The 13,845-nt window shown below is 44.7% G+C and overlaps 1 protein-coding gene across 1 annotated transcript in view; it reads right to left on the bottom strand.

Annotated features, from left to right (window-relative positions):
- Window positions 1-441: 441 nt before the first annotated feature.
- The window catches only part of LOC119184798 (run domain Beclin-1-interacting and cysteine-rich domain-containing protein-like), a 45,672-nt gene continuing 32,268 nt past the window's right edge, over window positions 442-13,845 (bottom strand). The window contains exons 11-15 of the mRNA XM_075891689.1: window positions 11,994-12,058; window positions 10,211-10,511; window positions 3,750-3,997; window positions 2,029-2,101; window positions 442-1,009 (exon numbers count right to left, since the gene is read on the bottom strand). Of these exons, the coding sequence (XP_075747804.1) occupies window positions 970-1,009; window positions 2,029-2,101; window positions 3,750-3,997; window positions 10,211-10,511; window positions 11,994-12,058 (727 nt within the window). The 3' untranslated portion in view covers window positions 442-969. The remainder of the gene's footprint in view (window positions 1,010-2,028; window positions 2,102-3,749; window positions 3,998-10,210; window positions 10,512-11,993; window positions 12,059-13,845) is intronic.

The raw sequence follows: 13,845 nt of genomic DNA, 5'->3' as shown, positions 1-13,845 counted from the left end.
CCTTTGTACTTCACTCAGAGACTCACTCAGCTAGTTCTTGCAAAAAGGCTCGATATTCCTCTGCTGAACCACTCTCTCCCCCCCCCCCCCTGGTGTGCACCTCGTTGGTTCAATCTTTCAGCAAGGCGTCACTCTTCCCTCCTCCTGGTGTGCCTATCAAGCATGTGCCTATTGCTGTGAAGCCTCACTCTCAACATGGCTAGCCCCCCCCCCCCCCCCTCCAATGATGCCTCATTCTTGCCACACTGCGATGAAACGCTAGGCCATTGGATGGGGAAGTCTCAACTAAAGATTGCTTCATTAAAATTCATGCAATGTATGGTACTCTTGCAGAAGCATGAGGGTTGATGATAAAGCCTCAGGTTGCTTCCGGTATACTAATTATGATACTACTAATTGTGTGCAACAGTGGCTGCAGGAAGACACAATGAAAAAGAAGAGTGTGGGGGCATGCATGCAGTTAGCGCCATGGCCATTTATTGCTAATCTAAGCTTACCACGCATAAAAAAGATATACTTATTCCTATATATTACAACATGCTGTCTTCATATCACACTTCCAGGCACAGTTGCCATTTATACATTTCGTGCAGGGCAGTTTGCTCGCGACACTTAGTATACGTGACAAAAAGCGGCCTCTTCTGATAAGCAAAAAGATTATTTAAAAAATCTGTTCAGTGTTTCTTCCTTACATAGTTATATGAAGAACCATATCAGTCGCATTTAAGGCCTCGTCAAGCAGTGGAACAAGTCTTGTCAACTGCTACTCAATACATCACGCTAAATAGATTTCTGGTCCAGTGCTTGTGCAGCTTGTGCTAGAACACACACACACACAGTTCGTGAAAGCCACACAAGCTGGGCAGCAACAAGCATGTCGTCCTACATGAAGTTGTGTTCAGATGCCAGGTGAACCGTTGTCTATACAGAAGGGCACTGTTGCTATCATTACGAAGACCAGGTGAACCTTCACGTCGATGCTACGTCTGCTTCCATCATGCTTCGCCTCCTGAAAAAGGAAAAGAAGAGGTTACGCCACACAAGCAGAAAAAATGGTGTCAATTTTTCAACCGTGTTTGTCACACAAACATACCTAATGTCATTGGCTATGAATGCAACCCAGTCAACTGCAAAATGTGCGCTCTAAACCATAGCTTTCATAGTACATTATCATTGATACACTTGAAATAGCATTTATCCTGTATACTTTATTTCATAAATGGCATTCAACAACGCTCATGTTGGAGTAGCACATGGCAGACTTCTCCAGATCAGCACTGCAACAACAGATTCCAGGTAGGTACATGATAAAATTACACGAACATGTACAGCAAAGAAGATGAACTCTTTTAGTTCAGTGCTATTAGGGATTTTGAAATTCTTAAAGTGTGAGAGGAATTGCAATGATTCTAAAAATTTGGGAAGGCTTCCACTAAGTTGGAGAACTGGAAAAACTGGACGATTCTGAAGACTAATCTGGTTGCTTCTAGGTAGTTTTCAGGTCTTGGCTATGTGATGAGGGTTGTCTTTGGGTCATGTTTAGCTTTTGTTTGGTTGTCTGGTTCTTTTAGGTCATCTTTCTGGGCTCAGCTTTAGCTAGGCGATTCTAGATTGTTTCTACGTCGATTCTGAGCACAGAGAGGTTTGAGCTAAATCTCAGACATCCAGACACAACATTTACAGTATGTCCGAACTCCAGAGACAGAAACTCTCAATGAAATCAAGAGTTCGCACCTCTCAGTGACCTACGAGCTAGTTGTCGTCGACATAAGCCTTCTATCGCTTCAGGGTCTTCATGTAACCACGGTTGCCTTTCTCGTTCCCTTGTGTTGGGCTAACGGTTTCCTTCTTCCTTTTCAGTGGACCAGTGGTGAGAAGTGAGATTTATCCAGTTACAATTACAGTTACACAACACTTTCAAATTGTTTCCAAAAGTTTAAGATGCTGTATTTTCCGCACCATGGTACTAAGTGTCAAGACTTAAAAAACAGCACTGCTGAAGCGCTAATAAAGAGGGTGCTACTGTACCTCGTCTCCAGACGCTTGCACTTAGGACAGGCACCAGGCACAAAACAGGTTCTGTGGAAGCATGCCTGGCAGCCTGCACACATGCACGCACAAAAGCAACTAGCACCAAACAATCAACAGAACTTTCACCAGGCACCTCGGGAGAAAGAAAATGGCTACACAGGCTGCCTCCCTAACATTCTCACATTCACCAGCTGAACCTAAAAGAACTTTTTTTTCAGGACACTCAATGGCGTAAATGGCAGATACCCAGAAGTGTCAATCAACAATGTACTCTCAGTGTCAAATGAAACCCGACCAGCGGCAGGCCTTTGCGATGGTACAGTGTGCGCCGCCCACTTATTACCATGAACAGGCAGGCATATACCTACAGAGCTGCCGAACAGAATCCACATGCCTGTAAGTGGTGATAACTGGACAGTGTGCACTATACTATCGTGAAGGCTTGTCGCTGTTCCTGTTTCATTTGAAGCTGACAGTACATGTGACCGCAAAAAGTGCTGCTAGCTTCACTTCTCAAACAGCGCCAAAACAGTGAAGCTGAAGCCGCCCTTTGTCAAGCTCACCCTCCCACATATTTGTGCACCTCTCATTCGTTCACTCGTCACCATGACTCATTCCTGCACACCTTGACGCGGTGCAGCCCTTCCTCTCCTACAGAGTCCCACTTGCGGCACACCGCAAGACTTCATGACCCGTGCTATGCCAATGGATGGGGAAGCCAGGACTAAGAGCATTCTGTTAAAATTGGCACAGGAGCGGAAATTAAAGCTAAGCTCGACTTCTCTCATACGCCGTCCCGTAGAGACAGGTCCCAAGCCATGTTGAAAAGCGCTGTGTTTAGAATCGGTGCTTTGAAGTGAATGGTTGTTTTTTGGCAGATATTCTTTGGAAGGGCAAAACAATGCAGCATGCACTGTTGGTTGTAGAGCCACAGCAGTGCATTTTGTTAGGGCTTTCAACTATCGAAGCACCCAGTGTGATCAAATTTCTTGATGTAGAAGATGAAAAAAGGTACGGGTATGTAAATCCACAGCCTTTCTCTGGTCTGGGCACAATGTTTGGGTTATCCACCATTTCCACAAAAAGGAGGCAGCTCCTTTCAGAATTTCGAGACAGCAGTAGCAATCTCATTAAATAATTGGCCAAGTTAGACTACATGGTCAAAAGCAAAGTCATTTTGAAGTTAGACGACCAGACTGAATGGTGCACAAGATTGGTGTTCAAGATCAAACCATCAGAAATTTTTTTGCCCTGAATATGACTCAGCTGAGCTGGAGTGTTTGAGCACTGTATGTAGCCATGCCAATCCACCTCCTGAGGCCAGGTATAGCCGGTGTGTAGGTGTAGCCGGTGTGACATACATTTGTATGAACCTAGTGGCTGCCTGTAAAGCGAGGATTGCGGGACTTTATACTATCATAAAAGTGAGCATGCTGGGCCTACTTTTGCTGGCTTTAGTTTCACCAGAAATGTTTTGTCTGAAGTCTTGGACAAACCAGGATAGCAGTTAATTACACAGCAGTCACTTCCTGATAAAACTGAAGAGAATATAAACCTTACGGTTTCCAGTTTCTGTGCTGCAATGCAGCGTGGTGCAGCCTCGGGGAATAATGTTAGGGTGCGGCTCAACACAGGAAGTCATAAATGGAGCATTTTGACACAGCTGTAGCACTAGCCGCATACCACACAACATTGAGAGCTGTTGAGAAGGTTGCTACCTGTGCACTGTGCGGCTACAGCCAGCTGGAAAGGGAAGACCAGCTGGTCTCCATTGTGGCAGATCTCACAGATGAAACCACGGCCTGTGCAAATGGGACATGCCAGGCAGTGGCGCTCACACTCATCCTGCAAGCCCTGTAGCTGTGCCAACAGAACACCCTGGCGTGCCTGCTCTAGATCCTCCAGGGAGTACACGTGAGGCTCGCCTAGAAGATGCTGCTGCACTGACCCCAGGGAGTCCTGCAGCCTGCAAGATGTCAGGTGGCTTGATCATGTCTTCTATTTTGTCACATCGCTTGCACACACTATGCCCAAATAATTAAGCAAGCATGCCATCCCACAGTTGCTGAAGATGGGCCGTGTAAAGTGATTTTACTGCAGAACACCGACATAATTTTGTTGAGTAGGTAGCGACACATTTAAAGTAGACTCAAGCTTCTTTTCTTGTGCCCCGCTCAGAAGCTACCGTTACTGCCCAATTAATTATTTTAATTTTCTAAGCATGGCTTGCCTGTCATGTTGATATTCAGTGGTCACCAGTGCTTCACTTCTTAGCTCTATCTCTCAAACATTAGATCATAGTTACTGAATTGGTGCTGCAGAAAGCCAAGTATGAACTGTCAGAACAGAGACGAATTTCAGTTTTTTGCTCTCTTACAGGACTTGATATGGAGGATATTTCGGAGGCTGTCTAAGGCCAAGATTGCAGGCAATTTGTTCTGCTCAGGCTTGTAAAGCATGAGCCTCCTTATTTCAACAAGCATGCAGGAGCTTACACATGAAATTTTTTGGCAGAGGACAACATAGGTGCCTGCCAGAGTGGTACATGGCAGTCCATCTTCCACTGCATTGAACAAGCAACTAAAAAAAATTGGGCCAAATCTGCATGTTACAATGCAAATGTCGTCGAAAGACGACAGTCTTGCGTCTGGAGAGAGTGAACAAAACGTTTATTTGATGTTCTGTGCAAGAAAATCGGTTAATGGTATTCTGGAGACACTGCATTAGAGTGCCTCGAGCATGTAGCAGAGGCGAACGAGCGCATCGAGGCACGTTAGACATGAGCGCCATCTGTCAGTTATCTTCGAAAACAAAGGCGTGCGCGCCCGCGGAGAAAGATGCGCGCCTGTCTCGGAGGTGATAAGGTGTAGAACGCAAAGCGACGAGCAGGTGCCACCCCCGCGTCGTCGTAGCAAAGCGTTGGAAACACCTTTTTGAGCATCGTGTTGCCGTGTTGCACTGTTAGCGCAGCGCGATAAACGCTACAGTTCTTAGCGTTACTTGTGAGTGCCTCTTCTAGTATAAAGGAAGACATACAAAACATCGACGTGTTGTTATGGCACCTCAGATATGCGCAATAATTGCTTCTTAATTGACAATCACACAACTATGAATGCTAAACCTTGAGCAATATTGGTGGGCGCTGCGGATGGGGTTGGCCATTTGATGCCATTTGAGGCATAGTTAAGGACGGACAAACAGACAAATGTACAGACAGACAGACAATCCAAAACTTTTTCGTCGAAGGTCCCCAAGAAAGACTATCGTCTTTAATAAACCATATATGCCTCATAGCAGGGCTGAACCCAGTCACTCATTCCAGGTAGGAAATGGGGGTCTTGAAGCATGACCAAGAGGAAGGTGGAACTATAAAGTGTTAATGCGATCACAAGACTGACTCATCATCATTTCCAGACTATTACGTAGACTGCAGGACGAAGGGATTTTTCAATGAGCTCTAGTTTGCCCTATCCTGTGTGAGGTGATGCCATTTTATTTATTGGAACTTCTTTAATTCATCACTCTCCCAAACTCTGCCTTCCTTGACTGAATTTTCCATCCCTTGGTAATCATTCTGTAGCTATAACAGACCACCAGTTGTCTGTCCTGTACATTACATGGCTAGCTCAGATTAATTTTTGCATGTCAAACGGACTATCTACTTTCCTCCTTTTCTCTTTCTCGTACACATCTTACCATTCTCCAATCCCTTGTCATTACTCCTACCACTGCTGATTCTCTATTTTATTGCACAATGCATGACCCTTAAACTTTTCTAAAATTTCTCTGTTATTCTCCATGTTTTCAGCCCCATATTTCAGTACTTAATGGGGTACTTGCTCCCAACCTATGTAATGTTCTTATCTCGTGGTGCCCCTACGTAGTAACTGGACAGGGTGATAGCCGACATTGTTGCTCAGTTGGTAGAGCATTGGAGGCATTATTTGAAGGTCACAGGTTTGATCTCTGCCAGTGACAAGTTATCTTTTTGTCCACTTTTCTTTCTTCCCATTGAAGGAGTCCATTCACAGCTGGCGCAGAAGCCCAGCTCCAGGTCCATGCAGAACACAGTCGTACTGTGCGCACATCTACGATCCCTTCCCGTAACCCGTGTCATCGCAGCTACGATGGGTTTGGGCGAATAAGGCAACAGACTAGGTCAACCAACACTTTATTGCTATGTTTGCAATAACATATAAATGTGTAGAGGGATAGTCCACTCTGTCTAAAAAATAAAGGGTAAGGCTTACTCTTTTCTTATGAAGCATGGAAACTTGGGCAAGTTGGTAGGACATGAGTGAATATACGAACAGTTGTAGTTACAGCGTAAGTACAGAAGCATAACTACCTGCTTCCGTAGTTATGGTTGGTTCACACCAACGACTAGCAGCGGTCGCGCGACCATTTGTGACTTGTCGCTAACAGTCGCAAAAAGTTGCGAACGATCGCAAACGGTCCCAAAGTGATTACTTTGGCTAGTTGCTTCCCGACCGATTTTTCAGTCGCGCAACGGCAGTCGCAAAGCTGCTGAAACCAATCACCGATGCCCAGAAGTGACACCAGCGATTATTTATATCCAGGCTCATTGCTTTTTTTTTGTTTTTTGATGGCGCAGGCCCCCAGCGACCACATACAAACAAGTGCGTTCCTCTTGGGCTGTGCTATCATGGCCACCACGGAGTACTTGGCTTCAAGATGGCGGGCGCAGAAGTGGGACTTGTTTGTCCTCGTCGCTAGACTGCTAGGCTGTGGCCGAGCTTAAGTTAAGGAAAAGAAAACGCGAGCTCGCGCCCTCTCCCATACTGTTTACATTACAGTTACTACTGACAGCACACCCAATACTTTCCTTGGCATAATTGTCCATTATTTCTCATTGACTGGCAATATAGGCACCCAGCAATGAAATTTTCGAGATGCAACAGTAGTGCCAGAACACACAGCCTGAGGCGTAGAAGCATTGTAGCTGAGGAATCTTTGTACAAAGATTTCAGCTATATGCAGTATGTGTAATTCTGCTGCAATGAAGCAATGAGTACTCTAACAATTGGAATTGCTGGTTGCCTGAGCTATGCACTGCCTCAGGGTCCACAGTAGTGGAGCTGCCATATGTTTTTTTTAGGGGCTTGCTCCTCAAGCTCACGCCCTGTCTGGTGGCCACTGGCATGAACACCCGTGAGGACAGTGTTTTTGGGTCACTGCTCAAAGTCGCCTCTCCGGTGATTTCACCAATGCTCTCTAAATGGTGCGCCGCCACCTAAGGTGGTTTTCGATGGACCACGCGCTCGCCCCGTTGTGACTATGTACACTTCGTTCTCGTGGCTCCGTAGGTACGGCAGCACGTGACAAGTTCCCACGATGAGTGTTACGCACGGGTACCGATATCCTCCTAAGCCCCCTCACCTGCCTGCTGTCAACTTTGTTGAACGCCTGATAGCTCTACGTCTGCCATTGATGAGGATTAGGCCTTTGACTCACAGCAGCAGCCAGTATGGCATAAAGGGGCAGGTGGTTAAAATAACGATCGAAGTAGTTGTCTCACAGCACTGTGCAGTGGCGGCCATGGAACGTGTCTGACAACGCCGCCTTCAACGCACACATCAAGCGCCGGCTCATTAAAAGTCCTTCCAACAGAAATGGTCTCGCCATAAAATGCCCTGTGCACCAATGTTTCTAGAACTAGGTAAGTTGCGAAACACCCCACATCAGCTGACCTATCATGCGTCACCGGAACAGTTTCTGGTTTGGTTGCGCCGGCAGCACAACAAGCTTCTGCTAGCAGATGAAAACGCGTAGCCGCGTGGCAAGACGCAGGAGCAGCCATTTAAGAAGGGGCTTTGCGAACAGTATATTATTGGGATTTTTCGTTGTGCTACTGCAGTAACGTAAGACTGCATAATATTTAGTGGTGTAAGGCAAAGACAGTATAATTATGGTTTTCTGAACAGCCCACGATAAGCGATGCTTGATAGCATATACGAGTCTGTCCACAATTTGCTGGTTAATGTACATTTGCAATCGATGTTTAGGTGCAAAAGACACAACCACACGATGCCCCGTGTCCGCTCTTGTGATTGTGTTCTTCGCCATATCAATTATAACTACATGGTGCAATACCCTGGCATATTTCACTTTCACTTCTTTGAAGGAGCCTCCGTATAGCGACTGTCATTACTTGCAGTTGCAGAGTGGCAGAACCGACGTGTGTGTACCGCAAGAAAAGTTTTAAAATTTATTTACACATGCAATGCAGTGAAACAAATCTTCAGATATTGCATGTACAGTGTGATGCACACAGACTGCACAATTTACTTATAGTCTCACGCATAACACTTTATCAGTGCAGATCTAACTATAAAAAATTTCATTGAGATTGTAAGCCTTCGGGCTAGCAATGCTCAAAAAAAGGCAGTTAATGATCAAAGTACTGCTATAGCGCATTCCTTGTGCACCTTTGGCCTTTGCCTGCTTTAGTGACAATTGGAACGTCACTTGCTGAATAGGTGGGAGTACATTTAAAGCCTCCTGGAGGCCTTTATCTGGTTCTGCAATCAGCTTTTTTTTGTCAGTCACATTCTTTAGCAACTTAATCCATCAGGAGGGCTATGCGTGCAGCCCTTTTCTTGAGCATGTCTTCCCTCTGCTTTTTCTTCTCGTGTTTTTCTAAAAAAAACCTGTTTACACAGCTTAAGCCAAAGCTTCGAGCAGAGACCGCAGTTAGGGGTATCGGTGATCAATTTGCAGTCATTACTCATGAGGCTGCCTGCTGACGAATTGAGACAAGCTGAACACACTTTCAGCTTTTCTATGTTTTTCAGAAGCTCGACCAATTGAGTGATGTATCTACATTGTTGGGTGACTTGGCTAAGTGACCACGGCCACTAACGATGACTGTCATGTCTTCTGCAATGACTTGGCATTTTTCCACAACTGGCATCCTTTTTTCTTCATTGAGCACAAAAAATGCCACAAACCGTTCTGTGTCGCCATTCTCAACAGCTTTCTGCCAGCATGCAAACAAACTCTTTCGATGTCTTGAGGCGAAATGACGCCACTCGCAGACAGCACGTTGAGACTACTTCACTGCCTTTGGGCGCAGTGCTTGAGGATTGACTACTCTTATTCGCCGGTAATATTCTGGATAGTCTCCCACTTCTATCGGGCAGCTTTAGCATCTTTGTCGCGGGTTTTGAAAGGTAAGCGGGCTAATTAGGGAACATCTTTAGGATGTGTCCTTCAACGAGGTCTTACTTTCCTCTGGCGACTTGCACCTTCTTACGATTGATGACGTGAGTGAGTCTTCAGGGTGTCTTTCTCATGAAAGTGCATATCACACACATGTGACATGTTTCACAGTTTCTTATCTGCACAAGGAATAACGTGATCTCAAGCCGCTCGCAACTCAGAATCAAGCGGGGCACAAAAGAAATGTCGTGGTGTCTCTGATTTCCTGTGACCACTCGTACAGCCGGGGACACAACATGTCGGCATGATGAAGACACGCAACACATACAGAGTACAATAGGGCACGGGGAACCACTAAACTGTTTGCACAGAAGGCAGCCTCCATGAATACCGATGCGCTGCAACATTAACCGCCGACGGAGGTGATGGGAGTGACAGGAGCGAGCATAACATAACATCACTCAGTTTCGCAACTTGCCTAGTTCTACAAACGTTGCCGTGCACCTTCGAGCAAGATCCTCTAATATACACTTTGTGGATATGACGGTGATTTTTTTTTTTTCATTATTACTCCGACTCGGCCACATCAAGCTCCTCCAGCTCTGGCTAGCGATCACTCTGCTTGAGTTGGTACAATGGCAATGCACGACACTAAACTACAAGGGCTGCATGCATTGGCACAGTCCATAAGCTTAGACAATAGTCGTCAAAGCTTATCAAACTACATTGCAAAATGCAGGAAGTTAACCCAGCTAGCAACATTGTGCCCCTTAAGTACAGCTAAGGGCACCCAAAGTTTTTGTTTTATTATAGAACAGGAGCTTTGTGGCAGTAACATTGGCAATGTCTTCACGAGGCTAATCTATGCGTTGCACGGTGGAGGAGAGTAACCTTTACTCGTAAGACAATCTGCAGCCAGAAGGCTGGTAGAACTTTATACCACACTCTTGGAGCATTTCACATTTACTCAGTAAGTGGACATACCAAGTGCACTCACTGAGTGGCCAGGCGGCAGCAGAGGATGTACTGGTGCAGGTAGTGCAGTGCAGTGCGGCACTGCCGTAACCGGTTGAGCACCTTGACTCTTCGGTACAGGTCCGTATTCAGGTCACGAATGTCGAACAGGGGGTCCGCAGCCATGCGGTCAAGCAAATCCCGAGCAAAGTTGGACACCGGCTGAGGTGAAAAATCCCAGCGCTGGAGCACACGTCCCGGGATCACTGCCCGGCTGTTGCTATGGCAACAGTGGCAGAAAAGCTTGCCCAGGTACTCACAGTAGCGCAGGCGGCTCAGCTGAGCTGTGTTTGGCAAACAAAGCTTATTACTTTTCAGGGCAATACATGTCTTGAAACCAATGGTGTAGCCAGCAGTCATTATTACATTATATGAGCACTTAACTATATTACATCACAATTTGCGCTTTCATTCCACTAATGGCCAAAATGGCTGATTGGGTGAGTTGGTGATTTATGATACTTGAAATACGGGTGCATAAACAAAAACAGGGACTTAAGCAGACAAGGACAAGCTCGTACTATTATTGGAAAGCTTATTCTTAAATCTGTGACATATATATACTGACAGATAAAGGTTCTGTATTACATAGGATAAAAGAACCCAATGAAAAACAATCAAAAACAATCGATAAAATATTTTTAACAACCATGCTCTGACAAAACCCGCATTGCTTTGCAGAACTTACCGCATAGCATTGTGCCCCTTTCCAAAAACGCAAGCTCCTTATTCGACAAGGCAATTGATAGTTTACTCACACAAGTCAAGTTTTATTGTGGTACTTGTCATAAATTTGGTACATGTTATACTCTTGAAGCACAAAAAGGCAAAAGCATGGCTGCATCACGTAAAACAAATAAGCCACAATGAGTAAGTACACACCTTTTGCATTAAGTCTTCCTTATGAAAACCTCATGTGAGTATTTTTGAGTGCACATCACTTGCAACACTGTGCACACATTAGCGATGTATCGACAACACGTCTGTAAGGTTCTAGTATTCACACCTACATAGCTGCACACTCTGTTGATGCCGATGATGTTGAGCCCTTTGTAAAGGGCAGGAAGGTTTATATACCACTCACTTGTGCAATTGACGGTGTTATTCTATGCTTGTTCCATGCAAGACTGTGATGTCACTTCTTGCCCAACATGATGCCTGCTTCGGGTTCTCTTACAATGCCGCTTTGGGCATACGAGTGGTTCTATGGCACAACACTCGACAGCCCCACAGAATGCCTGTGTTTTACTCTGGCTCAACCCCGATTTTTCCCTGCTTTTTGGATTCTAAGATGTAAATAAATATAATTTCTAATGTGTAGTGTATAAATGACAGCACAGGTGGCACATGCAGTTTGTTTTCACATTGACGCATGCGAGTTCTGCATCCTTTTTCACACAAGGCCAGTATCTGTGTGACTTAAAATGTTACTGAAATGCAATGTGCTAGACACCTAAACTGGTTTGAAATGCGATAAAGAAAATTTATTTGAACATGAAAGTCCTTTTGTATAGAGCAACCTAAAACACATAAATAGCAACCGTTCTTATTTAAAGTTCATCAAATGCAGCAATCAGGACAAGGTGCTGCAAAGCAACCTCCATCACTCAGAATAACAAGCCATGACTTGATTCGGGAGAGGCTATCCATCCTCTGACGTATTAGACAGAGCAGTGCTACCGTACTTTTCACCTGTTCTGGCGAAAAGCTTCCTGTATCAAATAAGGCTAGCTTTTACAACAAGCCAATCATCCGAGTCAGCGTACCTTGGTTCACACGCAGCCCACAGCCGGCACAGCGATAGTTCTGCTTGGCCAGTTGATCCTTGCGCCTGGACAGAGTGCATCAGTGCTGAACCAGCCTCCAGGCAATGTCTTACATTTCTGCCTTGCAACACTTTTCACACTTACACAGCTAAACACACAAGAAATGGCGATCTCCCTTTCTGCTTTAACATGTATGGTGAAAGCATAAATTGTCTGATGCCAAGTACAGGAACGACATATCTGTTAGATCTAATTGTTGTCTGTTAGATCTAAGTAATATTGTCAATAACAAAGAAAATGAGCTTTCAAATGCACACTTATTTCCTTCATACCTGCAAGAAACTCAAACAAGCACTAATTCATTTTTAACAAAGCATTCCCCCCACTATCCTCCCCTATGTTTTTTTTTGATTCTCCTTAACCATTTCATGCCTTAATTATAAAACGACCCATGAAAAAAATAGTTTTTTTTGCATTACATATCAACTTTTGTGTCCAAAATGCAACTTTAATGGATACATTTAGGGTTGTCGCGAATTCACGACAACCGGCTTAAGCCAGTATGTGTCTCAACAATGATATACTACGTTCAATGTCGAACCTCCTTGCAAGAGGCACCAGGTGATGACTTGTATAGTCACTTGTTTAATGCAAGTTTGGCTACATTGTTTCCACAACAGTCATGCGACACCATGTCGGCGACTGTGTGGGAACCCTAGCTTACGCCTCTTAATATAGCAGACTACTGGGGAGTCAAAAGTGACATAAATGTGACTGTACCGAGAAATTGATTTAGATCGTCATGAGGCATAGCCAGTCCTTTGTTAGGATTTTTTTGTGTTGAAAAAAGACAGCTCTGCTCAACAATGCGACCCATGAAGGCAACACCAAAAGCTCCTTGAAATATGCAATAGGACCTCAGACAGGGTCACATTAAAGAAGAGCGACTTTCCAATGTGGAATTTCCCGCTGTTCTTGACAGACCTTTTTTTTTTTTCATCGCACTATGTGTTTTAGACACGCACTTGGTTCATGTATTGCATCTTCATCTTCATCCTCACTGCTTGATGAAGGCAGTCATGCTTGTGCATATGGACCAGAATCGATATCGTCGTCTTTGTCATTAAGATGGCTATTATAACTTTTATCATCTGCTGGCAAGTGTGTGCGAAGCCCTACTTTCCCATAAACTGAGTGGACGTCCATAACCTATCAAAAAATAAAATATGAACTTGTCGTAGCAGCAGTCACCATTTACTGTCTTAAAGTCTGGATGTCGCGAATTCGTGACATACAACAAAAACGAGGATCGTGCAACAAAAAATGTACTTCAGAATAATGTAACGAGTCATGTGCAACATCTTGGATGTGTGCACACTGAAACATTTTTATAGAAGATTAAACTTTGTTCACTCAGGCAAAAAACAACAACGAAGAAGTGAGTGCTGCTGCATGTGCTTGGCGCACTCTGCCATCAGCTCAGAACACTCGGTTTCAGCTTAGAATAGTACTACACATGAGATCATTCGGTTTCAGCTTAGAATACTACACATGAGATGGCGCTAGATGTCTCATGCTGAAAGATACGTTCGCCGCGAATACATGACACTTGGATTGAAGACAGCATGCGTTTCGAGTGATGTGTGGTTAGCGTTTTTCAGTATGTCGCAATTCGTTGACACCGAGCAATAAAGGGTTAATTATGTAATAGACCCTTCTGAATGTCAAGAAGTCCTGTTGAAAAAAAAAGGGGGCACAGCACGGTCCCAGGTTAATTAAACATATTCATATGAAACAAACATGCAAGTACTGAGCTCCACACAGGGCTCGGCCAACAGCATGCATTTATGCT

Source organism: Rhipicephalus microplus, chromosome 1 (genome assembly GCF_043290135.1).
Source record: "Rhipicephalus microplus isolate Deutch F79 chromosome 1, USDA_Rmic, whole genome shotgun sequence".
NCBI lineage: Eukaryota > Metazoa > Arthropoda > Arachnida > Ixodida > Ixodidae > Rhipicephalus > Rhipicephalus microplus.
The sequence above is the reverse complement of the archived record's forward strand: the minus strand, read 5'-3'. Positions and strand labels throughout refer to the sequence as shown.